This window comes from Lolium perenne, chromosome 3, assembly GCF_019359855.2.
Source record: "Lolium perenne isolate Kyuss_39 chromosome 3, Kyuss_2.0, whole genome shotgun sequence".
NCBI lineage: Eukaryota > Viridiplantae > Streptophyta > Magnoliopsida > Poales > Poaceae > Lolium > Lolium perenne.
The window spans coordinates 289,800,908-289,825,744 of NC_067246.2; the positions used below are offsets into that span (position 1 = coordinate 289,800,908).

At 46.1% G+C, this 24,837-nt stretch overlaps 2 protein-coding genes and 1 long non-coding RNA gene across 3 annotated transcripts; 2 read left to right on the top strand and 1 right to left on the bottom strand.

Annotated features, from left to right (window-relative positions):
- The first annotated feature begins 3,312 nt into the window (after positions 1-3,312).
- LOC139837692 (uncharacterized) lies at positions 3,313-5,352 on the top strand. The gene is made up of 2 exons (XR_011754323.1): positions 3,313-4,625; positions 4,942-5,352. It is a non-coding gene; the product is annotated as an uncharacterized lncRNA (long non-coding RNA).
- Positions 5,353-18,356: 13,004 nt separating this feature from the next.
- On the top strand, positions 18,357-19,924 carry LOC127345212 (protein STRICTOSIDINE SYNTHASE-LIKE 10). Its single transcript, XM_051371656.2, has 3 exons — positions 18,357-18,664; positions 18,815-19,090; positions 19,302-19,924. Exons 1-3 carry the CDS (start codon positions 18,402-18,404, stop codon positions 19,801-19,803), a joined length of 1,041 nt encoding a protein of 346 aa, XP_051227616.1. The 5' UTR covers positions 18,357-18,401; the 3' UTR covers positions 19,804-19,924.
- Positions 19,925-23,555: 3,631 nt separating this feature from the next.
- LOC127345211 (uncharacterized) lies at positions 23,556-24,428 on the bottom strand. The gene has a single exon (XM_051371655.2). It carries the CDS (start codon positions 24,250-24,252, stop codon positions 23,743-23,745), a length of 510 nt encoding a protein of 169 aa, XP_051227615.1. The 5' UTR covers positions 24,253-24,428; the 3' UTR covers positions 23,556-23,742.
- Positions 24,429-24,837: the final 409 nt, after the last annotated feature.

The following is a 24,837-nucleotide window of genomic DNA, read 5'->3' on the forward strand; positions in this document are numbered from 1 at the left end:
AGAGCAGCGGTTGCTCTTCCGAGGAGTCGGCGCTCCATTCCGGCGGGGTTAGCGCGTCGTCGACGCGGTTGCCAATGCGACGGTTCCGCTTCCTGTCAACTGCACCGTCGCTACGTATGTGGCGGTTGAGCGTCCGAGCCGCTGACGGGTCGGCCCCGCGCCTCCTCGCCTCTCATTTCGTTGTGTCCGGCGTCCCCGGAGCGTCCCCTGTGGGACGGGGACGGGCTCGGGACGCCGGACACCGTATCGGGGCGCGCCGGACAAAAAAGGGCTTTGGGGCGCGCGGCTGGGAACGTTTTTTTGTCCGGCGCGCCCCAAATCCCTTTGGGGGACGGTTTGGGGGACGCGACTGGAGATGCTCTAACCTTCATTACTATCTGACCAAACGCCGGTTTCGTTGATGAAAACAGAGTGGAAACTCTTTTCATTTTATAAAAAAAAATATATCTGACCAAACGCTCAAGATAATGTGACGGTTTTGTAGATCGCCACATCTTGCCCGGCATCGTTTGCAATCTTGTTATGTTCTGCTTTCCAAGATCGACGGGTCGCCGTCGGGCTTTGCAACGGCCAAGATAACGGCACGGGCATCCTGCTTCGACCTTTCGGGCACACCATACGGCCATCGATCATGGTGAGGGTACGCAAGTGGGAAGATTCTTCCCCCTGTGGTGCATCTACCGAAGCTGGAAACGCGCCACGGCTCTCAACTCTTCACCGCGCGCGCGTCGTCTCGCTAGATTGCAGCGAGCTTTTTCTTTTCTGTTTCAGCTCTGAACTTCTGAAGCTTTTCATACATGATTATAGGTCATGCTTCTACGGCTGCTTCCTCAAATGGACTAGTTTAGGTCTGATGTTTACTTCCGCCTAACCTTTTGAGATGGTTAAGTGGGCGACCGGCTGCTAGATTAGTGCAGGTTCTACTTCTGAATGACGTTCATTTGAGATGTCACAACTGTTTCTGCTTTCCGCGGCAGCGTCGTTTTCGTCCCGTGTCAGGTTGTTGCACAGTGGAGCCCCGGTGGAATCGACTGTGGGTCGATAATTGCATCTACTGCTGTTCATGTGTAAAGATCAACGGATAGACAACCAGTGGCTGGCCTGTCCACTCTACACTTGCTGTTATCTACCAAAGTACAGAGCCCACTATCTTCCGCTGTACAACGTATTTCTTCAGCTCACACAAAGTGACAAACAGGATGTTGTGGATACTTAGAGCTTCGAAGGTGATATAGGTGAGACATAGGAGGAGGACGAATTCGTTCTCTGCGTCTAGGTGTTGTTGCCGGCGACTAGATCAGATAGGGATCAAGAGATATTAGGCTAGTGCCAGTGCATCACCTGTTATAGCCTCGCCACGTCAGCTTTTACCCTCACTCTCACCCTACTCTTACCCCACTCTCACCCCACGGTGCCAGTGCACGGGCTATAGTGTCAGATCTCACTTCTCTCTCCTCCACATCACCCAACGGCTTGCTGACGTGGACGAATCAAATCGCGCCACTCCCTCTCGCCCCGACCCGCCAGCGCACCGCCTCGCTCTCGCCCCCCTCTCGCCCCTCTCTCGGCGCCAGCGCGGGCGGCAGCCGGGCGGTAGCGGGCGCTGGCCGGGCGGTGGATCCACCGCCCAGCGCCGTCGGCAGTCTCGCCTAGCTCCCGCCCCGCTCTCGCCTCCCAGCGGGCGGTACCGCCCGCGCTCTCGCCTCCCGGCGGGCGGTACCGCCCGCGCTGTCGCCCGCGTTGGCACCAGCCTTAGGGAGGTTGCGGAGAGCAAATAGAAGATACGTTATTTGTTATTGCTTGCCCTAAAACACATGGGATACACATCCTCTTATAGGAGGACCAGCCGCCAGGTGGACCAAACCGACTCCAAGATCTGTAGTACATATCTAGGACTCTTTTTACTCTCGCGTTACCCTATTTTCTCTAATTGGACTCTAATTATGGCAACTGATATACTACTAATGCCACAACACTACTCCCCCTCTTCAGATACAGCTCGAGGACGAGCTGTAATTCATGGTGGATCTTTCTCCTCCGCATCATCAATAACTTTAAGCTAGAAAAGGCGTTGACAATGATGGCCTCATGAGATTTTTTTTGTCGCAGTTGAAAAACAATGGGCATACCTTGTCCTGTGGCCATGGGCAACTTCTCACTGGAAGATGCTTCTATGCTAGCAGCAGCTACGACATTAGCCCTCACTTCATGGCATGGGCAAGGCTCATTGTCCTGTCCAAGTCTTGCAGGTTATGCAGCTCCACGTCGATCTTCAACAGGTCGATCAGGCCTGAAGTGAAGATGGACACCTGCTACCCCGTGGACAAGGCGTCAACATGATCCAAAAGTGCCAAATACTTTTCTTGGTACTCTGCAACAATCCTTGTCATCTGAAGCCTTGTCAATTCGCCGAGATAATTGGATCGAACCGGAGGGCCAAATCGAAGATGACAACGGTTTTTAAAACAAGACCACAGCGGAATGCCTTCGTTGTGGTCAAGCTGCATGTACCATGTCTGGCCAGTTCCAGTCATATGGTATGCAACAAACCACACCTTGTATGATTTGGCAATCCTTTGTCCCCAACAGAACTACACCGGCGGTATCAGTGAGGTTGGGCACGGCTAGTGGCGCCTGCGCCATGACAATCGAGGACCAGGATGCCAGAGGGCGCTGCTGCCCTAGGGGCAGTGACATAGTTGGCAACGTAAAGCTAGCTGTAGCCGGGGTGGTAGCATAAACCAAGGTAACAGTAGTAAGGTGTGCGACTAGGTCTGTAGCAGCCGAGGATGCAGATGGTGCCAGATCCTTCGGAGGTGGGTACAAGCCTGCCTGGCCACCTGGTTTGAGCTCCAGTGTCGTCACACGGATCTCGAGCATTACGACGCTATCTTGGATGGGCTTGGCGGTCTCTTGGATTGCACAATGTTGAGTTGTATAACTAAGTCAATATGTAATACTTGGAGGACCAGAGTGTAAAACAACTAAATATAAGTAGAAGAGGGGCACGCTTGGATAGAGTAGAAGCTCCGAGAAATTCCCCATTTGTTCTATCTCCTTTCTCCAAAATCTCTCTGAATCTCAACATGGTATCAGAGCAGATCGATCCAGTGAGATCTTGCTGCGCTTGATTGAGTTCGTAGTGGTGCTGTGTCACCGCGGTTCATCGTTTGTCTCGGAGATTTCATCTGTTGGTGCCGCCGCCGAGCACTCAAGGTCGCCGCCCATCTGCGTTCATCGCTGCAGCTGGGGGAAACTCCATCAGTTCTTGTCGTGTGTAGGGAAGATTAACTTCTGCATCACCGTGTAAGTTCCTGTGTGGACTCGCTTCAGTTATTGGTCTGAGGTCTGCTCGTTGGTGTGCTGCCGCGTTTGCTGCTGAAATAGAAAAGGGTCTCCTGTACGTATTCTTGTGTGTGCTTGTTCGTGTGCTCCTTGGTGAAGTCCCTGGTAGATCTGCTGCTTGTGATTGGAAAGTGTGGTATCACCTTGTTAGAGAGCCATGCCAAATACTAGTGAAGAGAAGTCAGAGGTCTCCTCTGTTGAAAAATTATGTGATAGTATGCAAAGACTGTTTGCTCAACTTGTAGAGCAAACTCAGCAGAAATCCAAAGGAACTATCACCCTAGAGCCTAACCCGGTTAAACTATCTGGACCAGGAAATTATTTTAGTTGGTCTCGTCATGCTAGTCTGATCTTAGGATCTCATGGTCTTGGAAATTTTCTGGAAGACAATGCTGTAAAACCAGATGATAAACTAGAGTTGGAGCAATGGGAACAAAACCAACAACGAGTGATGGTGTGGTTGTTGGGGTCCATGGAGCCTTCAGTCCGCGAGCAGGTCGAGAATCTACAAACAGCAGCAGAAGTATGGAAAGAAATTGGACAACAACTTTCCGGCAGAACAAATAAGATGCAAGTGACAAGGGTGCTTCATGAGATGAGACGTCTCAAACAAGGCGAGAAAACCATAACTGAGTATGCCGGTGAACTGAAGAGATTGTACAGGGATCTTGAATTCTTTCGACCATTCAAGCCTTATGATCCACGAGACTTGAATCTTCTTCGTGAATGGTTTCAGCCAATACTTGTTCAAACCTTTCTAGATGGTCTGAATGATGAGTTTGATTTGCGGAGACAAATGATCTATTCTGCTGTAGATTGGCCGACACTTGAAGAAACAATATCTAGCATTCTTGAGGAGGAAACACGCCTGTCAAATCAGATCATGACCTCTCCTGCAAGTGTTGATACTCGGGCTGCTCTTTCTTCAGAGACTCATGTTCCAGCCCTTGTTCCTTCCAGGGACAACCAAGCAAATGCTAGTAAGCTCAAGTACAGGAGGAAACCACAAGTGATATGTGACCATTGCAAGAAAACTGGTCACATAAAGAAGGATTGCTTTGAGCTGATTGGATTCCCCCCTCGCTGGCAACAAGGACAACGTGGCAGGTTCAATATTGATGCTGTTCGGGGTAAAAGGCAAGATCAAGTACACCTGACTTCATCCACAGGTGATTTATCAGCGGCAGCTGCACAAGCTCTCGAGGAGTTCAAGTCTAAACTCATTGCTGCCTCTACTGAATGTCCTGGTGCCTCAACCTCCAGTTTCCATGTTTCTCAAGGTGTGAACTACTCACATAGCCCAAGTAACTCCTCACATAATCTTTGGATAATTGATTCTGGAGCTACTAACCATATGACAGGTTCTCCCAAATTTTTTTCCTCATATATTCCTCGTTCAGGAAAGGATAGGGTCCGCATAGCTGATGGATCCTCATCCCCTATATTGGGTGTGGAACTATCACATGCACACCATCCCTGCCTTTAACTTCTGTTTTACATGTTCCAAATTTCCCTGTGAACCTCCTTTCTGTCAGCTCGATAACTAAATCTCTTAATTGTGGAGCTTGGTTTGAACCTGACTTTTGTGTCTTTCAGGATCTGAAGACAGGGAAGGTACTTGGGATTGGGACCGAGCATGATGGACTATATTATCTCAATAGTGGTGCAGCTCCACTTGCTCTTGCTGCATATACCTCGTCCACAGATGAGTTGCTACTTCTTCACTGTAGACTTGGTCATTTGTCTTTTCGTGTCTTAGGTCGTATGTTCCCTTCCATGTATGCTTCTTGTCGGAAGGATAATCTTGTATGTGATGCATGTGAACTAGCTAAGCATACAAGGGCCACGTATCCTAGTCGTGGTGAAAGATGTAGAACCCCTTTTGAGGTAGTTCATTCGGATGTTTGGGGTCCTTGTGTCACAAATTCTCTTTTGGGAGACCGATGGTTTGTAACTTTTATTGATGGTTTTAGTCGATGCACTTGGCTTTATTTGCTCAAACAAAAATGTGAAGTTTTGTCTGCATTTAAAGATTTTTTTGCCTTAGTGCGTAACCAGTATAACGCAAAGGTAAAAATATTTCGTTCCGACAATGGCACTGAGTATGTTAATAAAGATTTTGGCAATTTCTTATCTTCAAATGGCATTATACATCAGACAACATGTGTAAACACTGCGGCTCAAAATGGTGTAGCCGAACGGAAAAATAGACATTTATTAGAGGTTGCACGTTCTCTCATGTTTACAATGAATGTACCCAAGTTTCTTTGGGGCGAAGCTGTGAAAACAGCAGCTTACTTAATAAATCGTATGCCTTCGCGCATTCTGGAATATAAAACCCCCGTTGAATGCTTGACTGGTTCCAATCACTTTATTGTACCACCAAAAGTGTTTGGATGTGTTTGTTTTGTTCATGACTACAGGAGTTCAGTAGGAAAGCTTGATCCTCGTGCTGTTCGTTGTGTTTTTGTCGGTTATTCTCCTACTCAAAAGGGTTACCGTTGCTGGTGCCCAGCCGAGCGTCGTTTCTTTGTGAGCATGGATGTTAGTTTTCGTGAAAACCAGCCATTCTATTCTCCATCCTATGATACATGCCATCCTTTGTCCTCTCCTCCTACCCGGATTGGTCGAGAGGGGGAGAACAATGATGATGGAGCTATTCCTTTTGGTGAGCTATCCATGCCTACTATTGATGTGTCTCGACCTGCGGAAGGTACACAGGGGGAGGAAGACATGAACACTGTTGAGAACAGCCATGACTCTACTGTTGATGAGATGCATGCTTTGTCGCCCACTATAAGTGAAGGAGATATGCCCTAGAGGCAATAATAAAGTGGTTATTATTTATATCTTAATGTTTTTGATAAATGTTTATATATCATGCTATAATTGTATTAACCGAAACATTAGTACATGTGTGATATGTAGACAACAAGAAGTCCCTAGTATGCCTCTTAAACTAGCTTGTTGATTAATGGATGATTAGTTTCATAATCATGAACATTGGATGTTATTAATAACAAGGTTATATCATTATATGAATGATGTAATGGACACACCCAATTAAGCGTAGCATAAGATCTCGTCATTAAGTTATTTGCTATAAGCTTTCGATACATAGTTACCTAGTCCTTATGACCATGAGATCATATAAATCACTTATACCGGAAAGGTACTTTGATCACACCAAACGCCACTGCGTAAATGGGTGGTTATAAAGGTGGGATTAAGTATCCGGAAAGTATGAGTTGAGGCATATGGATCAACAGTGGGATTTGTCCATCCCGATGACGGATAGATATACTCTGGGCCCTCTCGGTGGAATGTCGTCTAATGTCTTGCAAGCATATGAATGAGTTCATAAGAGACCACATACCACGGTACGAGTAAAGAGTACTTGTCAGGAGACGAGGTTGAACAAGGTATAGAGTGATACCGAAGATCAAACCTCGGACAAGTAAAATATCGCGAGATAAAGGGAATTGGTAATGTATGTGAATGGTTCATTCGATCACTAAAGTCATCGTTGAATATGTGGGAGCCATTATGGATCTCCAGATCCCGCTATTGGTTATTGGTCGGAGTGAGTACTCAACCATGTCCGCATAGTTCTCAAACCGTAGGGTGACACACTTAAAGTTGGATGTTGAAATGGTAGCACTTGAATTATGGAATGGAGTTCGAATATTTGTTCGGAGTCCCGGATGAGATCCCGGACATCACGAGGAGTTCCGGAATGGTCCGGAGAATAAGATTCATATATAGGATGTCATTTTATGTGAAATAAAATGTCGCGGAAGGTTCTATGGAAGGTTCTAGAAGGTTCTAGAAAAGTCCGGAAGAAACCACCAAGGAAGGTGGAGTCCACATGGGACTCCACCACCATGGCCGGCCAGCCCTAGATGGGGTGGAGTCCCAAGTGGACTCCACCATAGGGGGCCGGCCACCCCCCACATGGGAGGTGGGAATCCCACCTTTGGGTGGGAGTCCTAGTTGGGCTAGGTTTCCCCCCTCCTATGGAAGGTTTTGGTTTCGGGTCTTATTCGAAGACTTGGACACCAACACTTGGGATCCACCTATATAATGAGGGGCCAAGGGAGGGGCCGGCCACCCCAAGACCACAAGCTGGCCGCCCCTTGAGTGGCCGGCCACCCCTCCCAAACCCTAGCTTTGCTCCTCCACTCCATATTGCCCGCGTAGCTTAGCGAAGCTCCGCCGGACTTCTACACCGCCACCGACACCACGCCGTCGTGCTGTCGGATTCAAGAGGAGCTACTACTTCCGCTGCCCGCTGGAACGGGGAGGTGGACGTCGTCTTCATCAACAACCGAACGTGTGACCGAGTACGGAGGTGCCGCCTGCTCGTGGCGCCTAACCGATCGTGATCAAGATCTTCTACGCGCTTTTGCAAGCGGCAAGTGATCGTCTACCGCAGCAACAAGAGCCTCATCTTGTAGGCTTTGGAATCTCTTCAAGGGTGAGACTCGATACCCCCTCGTTGCTACCGTCTTCTAGATTACATCTTGGCTTGGATTGCGTGTTCGCGGTAGGAAATTTTTTGTTTTCTATGCAACGTTATCCTACAGTGGTATCAGAGCCAGGTCTATGCATAGATGGTTGCACGAGTAGAACACAATGGTTTGTGGGCGTTGATGCTCTTGTTATCTTTAGTTTGAGTACTTTGCATCTTTGTGGCATAGTGGGATGAAGCGGCCCGGACTAACTTTACATGACCGCGTTCATGAGACTTGTTCCTCGTTCGACATGCAACTTGTATTGCATAAGAGGCTTTGCGGGTGTCTGTCTCTCCTACTATAGTGAAGATTCAATTTACTCTTCTATTGACAACATTAGTATCACCGTTGTGGTTCATGTTCGTAGGTAGATTAGATCTCTCCCGAAAACCCTAAACCACGTAAAATATGCAAACCAAATTAGAGACGTCTAACTTGTTTTTGCAGGGTTTGGTGATGTGATATGGCCATAATGTGATGATGAATATGTATGAGATGATCATTATTGTATTGTGGCAACCGGCAGGAGCCTTATGGTTGTCTTTAATTTTCATGTTGAGTAGTATTTCAAAGTAGTTGTAATAGTTGCTACATGGAGGACAATCATGAAGACGGCGCCATGAACCTTGACGCTACGCCGACGATGATGGAGATCATGCCCAAAGATGATGGAGATCATGTCCGTGCTTTGGAGATGAAGATCAAAGGCGCAAAGACAAAAGGGCCATATCATATCACATATGAACTGCATGTGATGTTAATCCTTTTATGCATCTTATTTTGCTTAGATCGCGACGGTAGCATTATAAGATGATCCCTCACATTAATATCAAGATAATAAAGTGTTCTCCCCTCGTATGCACCGTTGTAACAGTTCGTCGTTTCGAAGCATCTCGTGATGATCGGATGTGATAGATTCAACGATTCACATACAACGGGTGTAAGCCATGTTGCACACGCGGAATACTTGGGTTTGCTTGACGAGCCTAGCATGTACAGACATGGCCTCGGGACAACGGAAACCGAAAGGTTGAACACGAGTCATATGGATGATATGATCAACATGTTGATGTTCACCATTGAAGCTACATCATCTCACGTGATGATCGGTTTTTGGTGTAGTGAATTTGGATCGTGTACCACTTAACAACTATGAGGGATGTTGTATTAAGTGGGAGTTCATTAGTAATTAGATTAAAACATGAACTAATTATCATAAACATAGTCTGAGTAGTATTTTGAATTAATTTTGTAGTATTGGCATCCGTTTACTACTATGCGCTAGTCTTATAATTGAGATAGAAATACTGTTAAAATCTGACAAGAAACTTTACGGATTGGTACCGTATTGTTAAAGAATCAAGAATTGATTAAGTCCTATTGCAAACTTTTAGTAAACCTCACATTGTTGATTTAAAGAGCTATGGTTTCAATTAGTACCTAAAGTTATCTTGTCTCCGTGAAACTTGAAGTTCAAATCTGTTTGAAAAGTAAGGAGCTGAAATTTTAGTTTTCAGAAATAATCAAGGTATGAGATATATGTGATATCTAAGACCTTATTGCAAGATGATAGAATATAATTTGGTGAGAATACATGAACTCATAAGTTTTATGGGAATGTACGAAGGTTTAAGATGCAAGGCGTCACAATCCTCCAACTATTGGAGCACTAACGATATTCGCATATCCATGAAGTGACCATCCTTAATATGCACCGTTACTAAGACTCGCTGCTTCGAAGCATCACATGATGATCGGGTGTGATAGATTCTACGTGTGCATACAACGGGTACAAGCTAGATTTGCACATGCAAATACCAAGGTTAAAACTTTACGAGCCTAGCATGTACAGACATGGTCTCGGAAAGTCGTCATGATATGATGGATAAAATTATGAGTGAAATTGTTCATCATATTACAAAGTTACTAATAATGAAATCTGGAACACTTGTCATATGATGATCAACTTCAAAGTAAGAACCTCAAGGTTATTGGTATTTGACCAACAAACCTAGAAGTTAATGATGTTGAAGTGTTTTTCTGAATAATGAGGAAAGCTAAAAGAGAAACTGCAAAAGATATTTTGGCAAAAAGAAAAGAGAAGACTAGAAAGTCTAGCTCAGGTATATATAAATGATATACATGTTATGGTTGTATTCCTAGTTAACTCACACTATGAAATTCTTGGGTATTAGTACTATATTGGTTGGTATGAAGTGTCATACAAAACAACGCAATACAAGAATACAATGGCCTAAGTGACTGACAAGGAATATGATAGGAATGCACGTCAGGAACAAAAATAAAGTGTTATTATGTTCGTCATTGGCATTCTATCTAGCCCTTAGAATTTATAATAAAGAGCTTAATAAATTGTTATTTTGCTCTGGTCAAATAAAAACAATGAGTTGTTTAAATTATGACATTACTCCATGTACGATGGATAAGTTATTATAAATCTTAATGGTGAAACACACATACATAACACTGACGCTAAAATGCCATAAGGCAAATGATTTGAATTCCACTTATTTGTGGAGCCGCCATTTAGGTCATGTTAGAAAGGAACGCATGAAGGAACTCCATGCAAATGGATTTTTGGAGTCATTTGATTTTTGAATCATTTGGCGCTTGCAAATCTTTTATAAAGAGAATGATTAAAATACCGTTCATAGGCCAAAAGTTGAACGGGCAACTAACTTAGTGAAAAATACATGATGATGTATGTGGTTCACTGGGCATAGTTGTGTGCGGGAGATTCTTCTACTTCATGAAAACTTTCAAACAATGAATTGAGTATATATGTGGATATATTCAATAAGGAAAAGTTTGAAACATTTTGAATGGATTCAAATAAATTTCAGCATGAAGTGGAAATCATCGTAATAGAAAAGTCAAGTATCTATGATTGGATCATGGTGGAAATATTTGAATTACGAGTTTTAGCGAACATCTAAGAGAGTTATGAAATTGTTCTACAACTCACATTTCTTGGAGTATCATAATGATGATATAGTATTCAAGATATGTATCCAAACCTTGTTGGATTAATGATGAGATAAAAATATTATGACGCCATTATATTTTTGTGGATTATGCTTTAGTGACTACCGCTTTTACACTAAATAGAGCATCATCATGATCCGTTGAAATGACACCATACAAGTTATGGCATAGGTAAGAAACACGATAGTCTTTTCTTAAATTTTGGTATGCATAGCATAAGTAAATAAGTTTACAACCAAAATCGGATGAATGTCTTTGTTGGTTATCCCAGAGATTTGATTGGGAATTCTTCCCTCGAGACAAAGACAAAAGTGTTTGTCAATGTTTCTTATTTCCGAGAAATTGTTTCTAGTGAAGTATTTGAGTGGGAGGACAATATAATTTGATAAGGTTTATGAACCTGAGCATAATGATCAGAGTAGCGCAGCATCGGAATTGGTTTCGGAAGCGGCCACAACGATCATGGCTCCCATGACTACAAAGTGTTTTAGTCATGGAGATCGAAGTACATATTGAACCTTGTAGGTTTACTTTGTGATCAAATAAATGATTTGTGAACAAAGGATTGATTTTGAAAAATGATAAACCAACTACAAACAAAGAAGTTATGATGGGCCCTGACTCCGTTAAAATGGCTATATGCCATGAAATCCAAGATAGATAAAAACTTTTTGAAAGTAAATGGATCTATAAAATTGATGGACTTGGATGGAATATCCTTGAAGAAGCTTGACTTGTCGAAAAGTCGTTTACGACAAAGTTCAAAGAGTTGACTATGATAAGATTAGATCTTCCGTAGCAATGCTTATAGTCTATGTGGATTATTCTAGTAATCACTACATATTTCTTTTATGAGATATGTTAGTAGGATGGCAAAATACACTACTTAATGAAGTGTGTATTAAAGGAGTATATAAGATACAACCAATTGTTTTGCTAGTCCGTAGAATACTAGATAGGTATACGAACTTCAATTGGATGAAGTGAGTATCGCGGAGTTGGAATCTTCACCAGATGAAATAGTTAAAGAGTTTTTGATTTCATCAGAGACGATGAAGAGACTTGCATTTGCAAGAAATTAAGTGGGAGCGCTAAGACACATTTATAATACTTTATGTAGGTGACATATAGTTGGTTATAAATGATGTAATTATATACTTGATTAAAAGGTTTCATTGAGAATTAACTTCAATGAGAGGATATGGACTGAAACAAATTTAGTGTCAAGATCTATGAAGATAGATTGAAACACATAAATAAGTTTAAGTCAAAGTACATATGATGGATATTGAAGTAGTTCAATATAGAAATATTAAGAAAATGTTCTTGTCATGTGAAGGTTTAACAAGACTTGAGTGTATCTGACACTCAATGAGTAAAAACACATGAGTGATTATAGATCACGAATAATATGTACACGATCAGATATCATGTGCTATAAAGTGTTATGAGCATATACCAGAATGATTCATATGATGATCATTGGACGACAGTAAGAATATCCTTGAGTACTTTAGAAGAACTAAGGATATATATATATATTTTTTTTATATGAAGAAATGACAAACAAATCGATGTAAGGTGTTACACCGATATTGGTTTTGTCACATATAAAATATAATCTCAAATTAGACGAAGTGTTGTTTAAAAGGTAGCACAATGAGCTAGAAGTTGTCTATGCTAGATTTAGAAGAGTTCTAAATATTGTGACGGATTCTACAAAATAAGACAGAGTATGTCATTGTTTTGACAATGACAAAGGATGTTAAGTCAAGAGGTTCTTTGAGAACTTGGTGTAGTTCCGACAGAGTCAGAACTTTGAAGCTATATTGTGTGTGACAATATAAGTGACATATTTGATAATGGAATTAAGGTTCCACCAGAAGATCAAACATATATAATGCCAACTCATTTGGAAATGAGTGATGCGTTGAGACGCAAATGAATTACAAAATACATACGTTTCTGAACGTGTCAGATCCGTTGACTAAAACCTCTCCCGTAAGCAAAACATGATAAAGCACCGGAAGGCCAAGGTGTTATATCTTTACAAATGTAAACTAGATTATTGACTCTAGTGCAAGTGGGAGACTGAAGGAGATATGCCCTAGAGGCAATAATAAAGTGGTTATTATTTATATCTTAATGTTTATGATAAATGTTTATATATCATGCTATAATTGTATTAACCGAAACATTAGTACATGTGTGATATGTAGACAACAAGAAGTCCCTAGTATGCCTCTTAAACTAGCTTGTTGATTAATGGATGATTAGTTTCATAATCATGAACATTGGATGTTATTAATAACAAGGTTATATCATTATATGAATGATGTAATGGACACACCCAATTAAGCGTAGCATAAGATCTCGTCATTAAGTTATTTGCTATAAGCTTTCGATACATAGTTACCTAGTCCTTATGACCATGAGATCATATAAATCACTTATACCGGAAAGGTACTTTGATCACACCAAACGCCACTGCGTAAATGGGTGGTTATAAAGGTGGGATTAAGTATCCGGAAAGTATGAGTTGAGGCATATGGATCAACAGTGGGATTTGTCCATCCCGATGACGGATAGATATACTCTGGGCCCTCTCGGTGGAATGTCGTCTAATGTCTTGCAAGCATATGAATGAGTTCATAAGAGACCACATACCACGGTACGAGTAAAGAGTACTTGTCAGGAGACGAGGTTGAACAAGGTATAGAGTGATACCGAAGATCAAACCTCGGACAAGTAAAATATCGCGAGACAAAGGGAATTGGTAATGTATGTGAATGGTTCATTCGATCACTAAAGTCATCGTTGAATATGTGGGAGCCATTATGGATCTCGTGATCCCGCTATTGGTTATTGGTCGGAGTGAGTACTCAACCATGTCCGCATAGTTCTCGAACCGTAGGGTGACACACTTAAAGTTGGATGTTGAAATGGTAGCACTTGAATTATGGAATGGAGTTCGAATATTTGTTCGGAGTCCCGGATGAGATCCCGGACATCACGAGGAGTTCCGGAATGGTCCGGAGAATAAGATTCATATATAGGATGTCATTTTATGTGAAATAAAATGTCGCGGAAGGTTCTATGGAAGGTTCTAGAAGGTTCTAGAAAAGTCCGGAAGAAACCACCAAGGAAGGTGGAGTCCACATGGGACTCCACCACCATGGCCGGCCAGCCCTAGATGGGGTGGAGTCCCAAGTGGACTCCACCATAGGGGGCCGGCCACCCCCCACCTGGGAGGTGGGAATCCCACCTTTGGGTGGGAGTCCTAGTTGGGCTAGGTTTCCCCCTCCTATGGAAGGTTTTGGTTTCGGGTCTTATTCGAAGACTTGGACACCAACACTTGGGATCCACCTATATAATGAGGGGCCAAGGGAGGGGGCCGGCCACCCCAAGACCACAAGCTGGCCGCCCCCCCTTGAGTGGCCGGCCACCCCCTCCCAAACCCTAGCTTTGCTCCTCCACTCCATATTGCCCGCGTAGCTTAGCGAAGCTCCGCCGGACTTCTACACCGCCACCGACACCACGCCGTCGTGCTGTCGGATTCAAGAGGAGCTACTACTTCCGCTGCCCGCTGGAACGGGGAGGTGGACGTCGTCTTCATCAACAACCGAACGTGTGACCGAGTACGGAGGTGCTGCCCGTTCGTGGCGCCGGAACCGATCGTGATCAAGATCTTCTACGCGCTTTTGCAAGCGGCAAGTGATCGTCTACCGCAGCAACAAGAGCCTCATCTTGTAGGCTTTGGAATCTCTTCAAGGGTGAGACTCGATACCCCCTCGTTGCTACCGTCTTCTAGATTACATCTTGGCTTGGATTGCGTGTTCGCGGTAGGAAAATTTTTGTTTTCTATGCAACGTTATCCTACAATAAGAGATGTGCAGTCCATCACGCCAGGAACTCCAAGTCCTAGGTCACCTTCTCCTGATTCAGTGACACAAGACACACTAGAGCAAGGTACTGAACCCTTTGCAATTATTCCCAATTCTTCTAATGTCCATGACATTCCTATTGCCTTACGAAAGTCTATTAGATCTAGAGATATACCAGCACGTCTTAAGGACTGTGTTGGCTACAAACATGACATGGCTAAATTCATCTTCTATGATAATTGTAGTCCCTTCTTTAAAACTTTTATTGCTTCTCTCGATTCAATATCCATACCCAAGGACCGGAGAGAGGCCATGCAAGACACTAAGTGGAAAGCAGCAATGATTGAGGAGATGAAAGCTTTGGAGAAAAACAACACTTGGAAACTTGTAAAGCTACCGCACGGTAAGGAACCTGTCGGTTGCAAGTGGGTGTACACGGTTAAGCAAAACCCCGACAGCAAGGTGGAACGGTACAAGGCTCGCCTAGTAGCGAAGGGGTATACACAAACATATGGGATTGACTATGATGATACTTTTGCTCCGGTGGCAAAAATGAATTCTGTGAGGACTCTAATATCATGTGCAGTAAATCTTGGCTAGGATCTATTCCAACTAGATGTGAAGAATGCATTTCTTCATGGGGACCTTCAAGAGGAGATATACATGCATATCCCACCAGGTTTTAACACCGCTCAAACTGAAGGTAAATAAGTTCTGCGCTTGTGTCGATCCCTATATGGTTTGAAGCAGTCTCCACGTGCTTGGTTTGATCGATTCAGGAAAGTGATGATTCAAATGGGCTATAAACAGAGCAATGCTGACCATACCCTATTCTATAAGTGTAATATGAAAAATATAACTATTTTAATAGTTTATGTTGACGATATTGTTATCACCGGGGATGATACCAAGAGTATTGATCAACTCAAGGCAAAATTGGCAAGTGAATTTGAGGTGAAGGACTTGGGACCACTGCGATATTTTCTTGGAATTGAGGTATCTCGTAGTCCCAAGGGAATTTATCTCTCCCAAAGGAAGTATGTCTTGGATCTACTCTCGGAGACTGGATTATCAGGATGTCGTCCTGCCCCTACTCCAATTGAGCAGAACCACCGCCTCCATGAGGGTGATGGTGAGCCTGTCGACCGGGGGCGCTATCAAAGACTTGTGGGACGTCTGATTTATCTATCTCACACTCGGCCAGATATTGCTTTCGCTGTGAGTGTAGTGAGTCAGTTTATGCATGATCCTCGAACACAACACATGGATGCTGTTATCAGAATCATCCACTACTTCAAAGGTTGTCCCGGTCGAGGATTATTGTACACTCCACATAGTCATTTACAAGTGGAATGCTATACCGATGCTGACTGGGCAGGCTCCCTAGAGGATCGAAGATCAACATCAGGTTATTGCTCATTTGTTGGAGGTAACCTTGTTACATGGCGTAGCAAAAAGCAAAGTGTTGTAGCACGATCAACGGCTGAAGCAGAATTCAGATCCATGGCACATGGTGTGTGCGAAGTTTTATGGCTGCGAATCCTGTTGATGGAGCTAGGCCTATTCCAATCAAAACCACTGATGTTGTATTGTGATAATAAGGCGGCACTTGATATCGCCAACAACCCCGTGCAACATGATCGAACAAAGCACATCGAGATAGATCGTCACTTTATTAAGGAGAAGTTGGATCTAGGAATTATCTGTATGCCCTATGTGAATTCATCGAACCAACTAGCAGATATTTTTACAAAGGGCTTGCCAGAAAGATTATTTGCTACCTTTTGTAGCAAGATGGGGTTGTATGATGCATTTGCCCCATCTTGAGGGGGAGTGTTGAGTTGTATAACTAAGTCAATATGTAATACTTGGAGGACCAGAGTGTAAAACAACTAAATATAAGTAGAAGAGGGGCACGCTGGGATAGAGTAGAAGCTCCCAGAAATTCCCCATTTGTTCTATCTCCTTTCTCCAAAATCTCTCTGAATCTCAACACACAATTATCTTTGCGCAAACCAAGAATTGCTTCCATGATGTCATCTATGGCGTAGGTTGTCTGCTTTGACTTGTCCGCATCGGAGACCATGGTGGTCGGCTCTGAAATCAGATGTTGTGGCTGCTTAGATCTTCTAAGGAGATATGGGTGAGACATAGGAGGACGAATTCATTCTCTGCGTCTAGGTGTCGTTGCTGGCGACTAGATCTGATAGCAGAGGATAGGGATTGAGAGAAATCAGAGGGGTCGGGGAGAGCAAATAGAAGATACGGTATTTTTCATTGCTTGCCCTAAAACACACGGGATACATATCCTCTTATAGGAGGACCAGCTGCCAGGCCTGGTCGACCAAACCGACTCCAAGATCTGTAGTACATAACTAGGACTCTTTTTACTGTCATGTTACCCTATTTCCCTAATACAGTAATTGAAGTGGACACTAATTATGGCAACTGAAATACTACAAACGTCACAACACATGATCTGCCCCATAGCTCTAGCTCCCACGAACTCTGATTTACAAAGCTTTGTATTACACGAGGTTACTCAAAAATGTTTTAGGTACTTTTGAAGAAGATTAGATACAAATGAAAGTGAGTGAATCTACACATAAAAATAGATCAGATACAAACTAAAGTGGATGGAACCAAACGAAATGCTTCACATCTTACATTTCCAAACGGAGGGAGTACATGCTTACGAGCTCAACTGAAATTTGGCGCCTCTTCCTGTTAAAAAATGAAAGAAAGTACAGAGCCCATAGGTGATGTAAGAACAACTAATTCTCATTCAAACATGAATTAGTTAGAGCCCATTTAAATCTAGAGCCGCCAGGCGTCAGATTTGCATCATGATTTCTACAGCCCGCAAGTTGATCATGGGTTGCAAAGAAATTCTTTTTTTCTAGTAACACTTCATTGTAGTCATGAACAAGACTGTATTACTGCCACTAATTAATGAAGCTCTTGGATAACTCTAAAAAAATAGTTGCCCATGAGGTGCCACTGAGATTTTTCAGTTGAACCATAATTACAACTATATAATTTGTTACACTATGATTGCAACAAGTTTTTCTTCTTCTGTTGCAACATTGTCTCTTCTAGAATTCATACCGATTTCCCCTCGTCCTCCCTATAACACACTGGTTTTCAGTTACAACTATGGTTCTAAACTGATATTTTTCTGTTAGAGGTGGATGATGCATTGAGATAGAATTAAGCTTATTCTCATTCGAACTAGAATGACCTATCTGAGGTAACAAGACGCGGATTCAAATGATTTCTCAACAAGCTAAAGGCTCGAAATGTGTGGATGTTGATCGTTCATTTTTGTTCCAGATCTGAACCTTGCCTGCCTCGCTCGACCACTCAACCACTGTACGAGTGTTTGCTTGCCCAAAGCATGGCTCCATGGAACCGCCTCCGAAACAAAGCACTGTGCCTAGCTACCTTCATTTGTCTAGAGAGGACCACGACTCCACAAGGAGCATTCACGCGGTACGTACGTGCTGACTGAGCTCTTGGTCATCATCAATCAAAATGGTACGCCGGAGGTACTACGACAATGTGGTGGTGAATCGAAGCTGCTTAAATGTGATCGAAGACATCTACACTAGAGAGTTCAGTTCAGACTTGTATGCTCCGGCGGATCTGAACCATGGGGCGCAGCTTCGGCATGACGGCTCTCCTTCTCGCGGCACTCGCCTCCGTGGTCTCATCGTGCGCCGCTGAGCTTATCAGGACGACCGAGACTCGGTGGGCCCTCCGCATTCCGCTGCCCAGCGGCGTCACCGGCGCCGAGAGCCTCGCCTTCGACGCAGAGGGCGGAGGCCCCTACACCGGCGTCTCCGACGGCCGCGTCCTCAAGTGGGGCGGCACCGCCGTCGGCTGGACAACCTTCGCGTACCACGCCAACTACAGGTACGTAATCTGTCTATGAACTTTCCAAACTCACAAAGATCGCACGATCACCATTAATTCTGTCCATGCGTGCGAACAAATTACAATCTACACATGGTCAGTGCCTTCAGTGGACTGACGGTGAGGAACGGGTCGTGCCTTGTGCTGCAGGAAACTTCCTCTGTGCGCGTCGTCGGTGGTGCCGTCGGAGGAGACGGAGAGCCTCTGCGGGCGCCCGCTGGGGCTTGCCTTCCACTACAGGTCGGGGTACCTGTACATCGCCGATGCGTACAAGGGGCTCATGAGGGTTGGGCCGGACGGCGGCGAGGCAGAGGTGCTGGTGACCGGGGCGGAGGGGGTGGCCTTTAACTTTGTCAACGGCATCGATGTCGATCAAGCTACCGGTGATGTTTACTTCACCGACAGCAGCCTGACCTATCCACGCAGGTACGAAGTGGCAACAAACTTCACTTTTGGCAATTTTGCTGCTAGCAAACCTCATGCCATACGAAAATTCAGTCAACTGAATAGCCTTGTGTGTTCTTCTATCTACTGCAATAAAACACACACCGTTCTGGTTCAACACAATCTTAGTACAGTATAGTATCCTCGTGAGATGTAAGTATACTTAGTATATGAATGCTGAATTTCTTTGCAGATTCAACACCGAAGTCGTGATAAACGCGGATGCCACAGGACGACTGATGAAGTACAATGCAGAGACAAAACAAGTCACCTTGTTGAAGGAAGGCTTACTCTACCCCAATGGCGTCGCCATCGGCTATGATATGTCATATGTTCTCGTGGCGCACACCACGCCGTGCCAGGTCTTCAGGTACTACCTGAAAGGGCCAAAGGTTGGAAACTATGAGCTATTCGCCGACCTGCCGGGCTACCCGGATAACGTGAGGCGTGACGGGCAAAATGGCTATTGGGTCGCACTGAACCAAGAGAGGACGCACCCAAATGCGACGGCTCCGGTCAAGCACTTGGTCGGGGTAAGGCTCAACCGCGATGGCATGGAGGTCGAGGAATTGACGGCGGCTAAGGGTGTCACCCTGAGCGAGGTGATAGAGCTAGACGGAAAGTTGTGGTTGGGATCGGTCGAACTTGATTACGTGGGGATCATTGCCCAATCTGTTTACACTACTAGTCTCTAGCTAGTAGTGTTGTTTCTTGTTTGTGATGATTAGTTGGTCAGTTTGGTAAGTATAAATATGAATTTGTATGGAGTATACATCTACATAGCAATGATGAACTTATTTGAATTGGTTGTTTTAATATTTAGTTGCTACACTTTTGTTCTTGATCTCGAGAATGCCTCTTGAACTCGTATGTCATGTATGCTACTTCTTTAGTACCATTGTTAACGTAAAATTTGCCTCGTTTCAAAACAAAATGTTAACGTAAAGAAGAAACAAACAACACAAATTTGTACAGAAGAGACTCAGAAACAAAAAAAAAACTTGTAGAAATGTGAAAAGATGGAAAGCTGATATAATTGGCATCGGCCACCTAACTAAGCTCACGATTTAGTCTGCACCTATAATACAATTGGACAACACGTGTCATATTAACAATATATTTCATAGTACAATTATGCAACCGGTCACATCCTTCTAATATTTTCAAATCATACAGGAGAACTCTTCTTCTAGAGTTTTATTAGTTGTTGCACTTCTATATTTTTTGCTCTTGATCTCGAGAATGCCTCTTGATCTGGTGGGTCATTCCATAAATTTGTACAAAACAGATATGAAAACAAATTTGTATAGAATTATGAAGATGGAGCGCCGGTAATTGTTATCAGGCATGTAACTAAGCTACCGAGTTAGTCAGTAACGACTCACAGATAATCTATTGAAAATGTTATGCGACCCGTTTTCCATATGCAACAAGCTGATTGAAGGAATATTTACAATACACTTATTTTAAGAAAATTGACCAGATGTATCATTTTAAGAAGTGGATTTGCAAATATGAGAGATAGAGTCTAAACAGTGGGGCTGAAAAAGCAAGACAACTCTAGTAATCCCTGCAGTCGAGGCCACGGGTCCCCTTCTTCTCCGCTTGCCGCTCAAGCAGCGAGAGGGGATGGGAACCTCGGATGTGTGTTGCTGGTAGAAGTGAGGTCGATTAGCGGCAGGGGTTAGGTCCATCAGCGGTAGGGGTTTGTTCCTCTACGGTGACGTTATGGTGCCGATGGTGGCACCGTGGGATAAAATTTCCCGAACTCCTGATCCACCTAATCGGCAATGGGGTCATCCGAGGTATAGAGGAGGGAGATGTGGTATTGTAGCCGCTCATCTTGAACATTGGATTTGGTTATGTCTTTATATTTTGTAAACGTTCTTCTTGTCTTAGTGCATCTTCTCTGATCGGCGAGGTTCGGCTAGTTTTGGCTTCCTCGCAAAGCTACTAAGTTTAGGTCTCCCTAGTCTTGTCTGTCCGGATATGGGATGGTCTTCCATCCCTATTTGTCATGTTTTTCTATGGGATGACGATCTTTCCTCGGATCATCGTCGTCGGCGTCTTTTGGCTCCTACCGTCGAGTTCCCGAATTGTTGTGTTAACAATGTTTTTTTTTGGCTCTGATGTGGGAGGTCCAAAGACAACATCGAAGCTTCGTTCATGATATGCCACCATGGAGTGAAGGAAGAAGACGGTGTTGATCTCCCAAGGATATGTGTGTAATTTTCTTTTAGTAAGGGCATCTCCAGCGGCGCGACGCATTTTAGCGTCCGCGCACGTCCGTTTGCGTCGGTCCTTTTGGTCGAAAACGACCGCGCGTCCGTTTGCGTCGGGGGTGGCTCCAGCGGCACGACGTATTTTTTTTAGGACGAATCATTTTTTTGAACCGAAACATAATTTACAAAAACTGAAACATAACTTACATACGTGAAAACATAAAAAAAAACCTAAAACGCCTACTGCTGCGCATCGTGGCCGTGCTGCTCCTCGTCGCTGTCGAGCAAGATGACCTCCGGTACGTCCCACGGCCAGTAGCCATCCGGGGGAGCGTACGCCGGGCGCGATCGCGGTGCTCGAGGTTGAGGAGGCTGCGGCTGAGGCGGCGGTGGAGGCGCCCAGGGCTGCGGCTGTGGCGGCGGATGAGGAGCCCAGCCATAAGGCCGTGGCGGCGATGGGGGGAGGCGCCCAAGGCTGTGGCGGCGGTGGAGGAGGCGCCGCCGAGTCCAGGAGCGCCTGTCGAAGGGCTTCATCCGCGGACAGGCCCGGCGGCATGACAGCGGTGGCGTAGCGGGGCAACGGCGGCTGCACAGGCGCATCGTACTCGGAGACGAGGAGGCCGAGCTTGGCCATCTCGTCGTCAGTCATGTTGTCGGGGAACTCGAAGTTCCGGCCCTCCGCCATGGCCTGCTGCCATTCGTGGAAGACGAGGCCGACGTAGTCCTCGCTGTCGTCCTTCACCTCCTCGCTATGGTACGCAGCGCCTCGATGTAGTCGTCATCGTCGTACACGGCGTAGGCTCCGTCGTCGTCGTCCTCGTCGTTGTGCTGCGGCTGCTCACGTCGCGTCGGCGCCTGCTGACGATGCGTCGGCGCCTGCTGACGACGAGCCGCCGGTGCAGGGCCGAAGGGATAATCCCTGTCGCCCATGAAGCCAGCACTTCGTCTGCTGTCCGTCTCCGTGGACAGGTACGTACGCCAACTCTCCGAGTCGATGGCGTACGCCGGATCGGCGAGGAGGTCCGCCGGCAGATATCGCCTCCTGCGCCGGATCTCCTTGGTCCGCTCAGGCTCGCGCGCAGTATGCGGAGGGATGGGCACCCGGCGGCGGTGAGCCACCACCGCCAGGCACCACGCGGACTGGGCGTCGCACGGCACCCATTTGTCGTGCATGAGCCTCCCCACCGTGACGGGAGCGGCACCTTCTTCTTGCCGCGCCGGAGGCCTCGAAGTCGTTCTTCTTCCCCATGGCGCAGCGCGGTTGTGGTGCGAGTGGAGGCTGTGGGCGAAGGAGCAACGCGGCCGCCGGACTTTTAAGGGCGGCCGCGCACGGGATGCGATGCCATTGAAGGCGCCGCGAAGCCCAGCCCGCCGCCCGCCGGTGCACGCGCGAGAATAGGAAGGCTGCGGCATTCATGGCGAAGGCTGCGGCGCGACGCGAAGCGCTGACCGCGAAGCGATGGTCGCGAAGCGATGCCCTCCATGCGAGCTGTTGCGAGCGGCCCGGTGAGACCGCAGCGGACACTTTGCGCGTCACGTTTGGCGTCCGCCGAGACGCAAACCTGGCGCATATTTGGGCCAGGTTTGCGTCTCCGCGGACGGCCCGGTCACTTTGCGTTGTGCCGCTGGAGAGGGTGCCAGACGCATTTACGACCAAAGCGGACGCAAACGGTCTGGAGATGCCCTAAAGATGGTCTTGCAAAGGATTGGTTGGTGCCTTGCCTTTTCGAGAAAAAGAAGTGTAAACGAAGGACAGCGAACACAAGTTTCAATCATATGGTTAACTAAGTCAAGAAATGCTCCAAAACCTACACTTTGTCTCGATCAACTTGGACGGGATCCATGCTGCTTGCGCAAGAAATTACTCATGTGGATTTCAAACAAAGGCCAACGTTGACATTATTTCTGGTAAGAGGCCAACGCAAACATCCTTTTCAGGTGCAAGTCTAACATATTTCCATTTTTTTTCTTCCACATATATCGACATCATACTTCAATTTTGATCACTGCACATTAAGACGAAGATCGATCTCACGAAGTTTGCGTCGGATCCATGGCCACAAATGTGTGGCGCAGGCCGGCCAAGGTGCTCTTCGTTTGACTCTGTTGCCATGAATCAATGCATGATGCACGACCCGCCGGCCCACATGCCCCCGAAGTCCAGTCGAAGTCATCAAGATCTAGCTCATGTGACGCGCAAACGCAGCAACACCACAGCGCCCATGTTCAAGTCAACGGAACCAGGCCCTTGTTTACTCGGATCGATGAACAAGAAGACAAAACCAAGATCCAAAAGGGAGAGCAGAGCAAGAACGAGGATGAATCTCTGAACCGAGTCGCGCAGCAAAGACATCTCTGAACATGCATTTCTCTTTCGATGGAAGAAGATGGATGGTGTAACAAAGGTGTAAACTAAACACGCTTGAATCCAAGAAGCTTCTTGCACGCCCTGAAGATGCCAGTACCCCTCTTCTTCTTCGGCGTCCGCTCGTCGATCTCCTTGTGGCTCGCCGCGTCTCCCTGCACCTGGGCAGGCTCCGCCCCCTTCTTGTGCTCGTCGACGACGACCTCCTCGAGCGCCTCGGCCCCCTCGTCGTCGTCGCAGTCGTCCAGGCCGTCGTGGATCCTCCAGTACCCGTCCGAGAGGCTGGACGCCGGCTGCCGCCTCATGGAGAAGGCCCTCCTGACCGCGGCCTGGAAGCCGCCGCCGCCGCCGCGGTGGCCGTTGGTGGACTTGCTCCGCTCCACGGCCGCGAACCTCTGGGAGGCGGAGGAGAGGTTCCTGACCATGGTCGCCGCCCCGACCGCCACCCCCTCCCACTTGCCTTCCTCCGCCGCCGTGCCGGTCGGGGCCGGGGCCGGGACCGGAAGCTCGACGCTGGGCGCCGGAGGGGAGGAGACGAGGTTGCTGTAGCCGCTCATCTCTCCCTACACTGCTGGTGGTAGTAGCGTGTAGTGGTATGCAGAAATGGACGTGGGGTCGTTGGCGTGGAGGTTTTCAGGTTCTTCTGAATTTGTAGCCGTGCGCGGAGTTGTGGAGTGGGCGGTGGGCGGTGCTCGTCAGCAGCGGCAGTGGAGTGAGAATGGAGCGCGTGGTGTGCTGTGAGATCAGCCGCTCCGGCCTTGTCGCGGTGTTGGGTTTGGGGCGAAATCATGAGCCGTTCCTGTTCAGTCATTGGGGTTTGGGCCCCGCAGGAGCGTCCATTTTGACCAGCACCCCCAGCGAAATCCGGATGCGCATGGAGCCTTGACATGATGTGTCGCCAACCTAGCCCTGTCTTATCAGCCGCGATTTCAGGCGTACGTACCTATCTGGGTGAGCAAGCCCTGCAGTAAACCTTGTCGCTTGTTTCTTTTTTTCTTTTCTTTCTAATAACAATGCAAGGTGTCGCCAAAATTTATTCACCTCAGACGCAATTTACAGCATGAATTACAAGGTTCTGTGATTGCAAATTGCATCCGTTGAACCGTTGGAAAGAGAGGACAAGAATTGTTCTATAAGCTGAA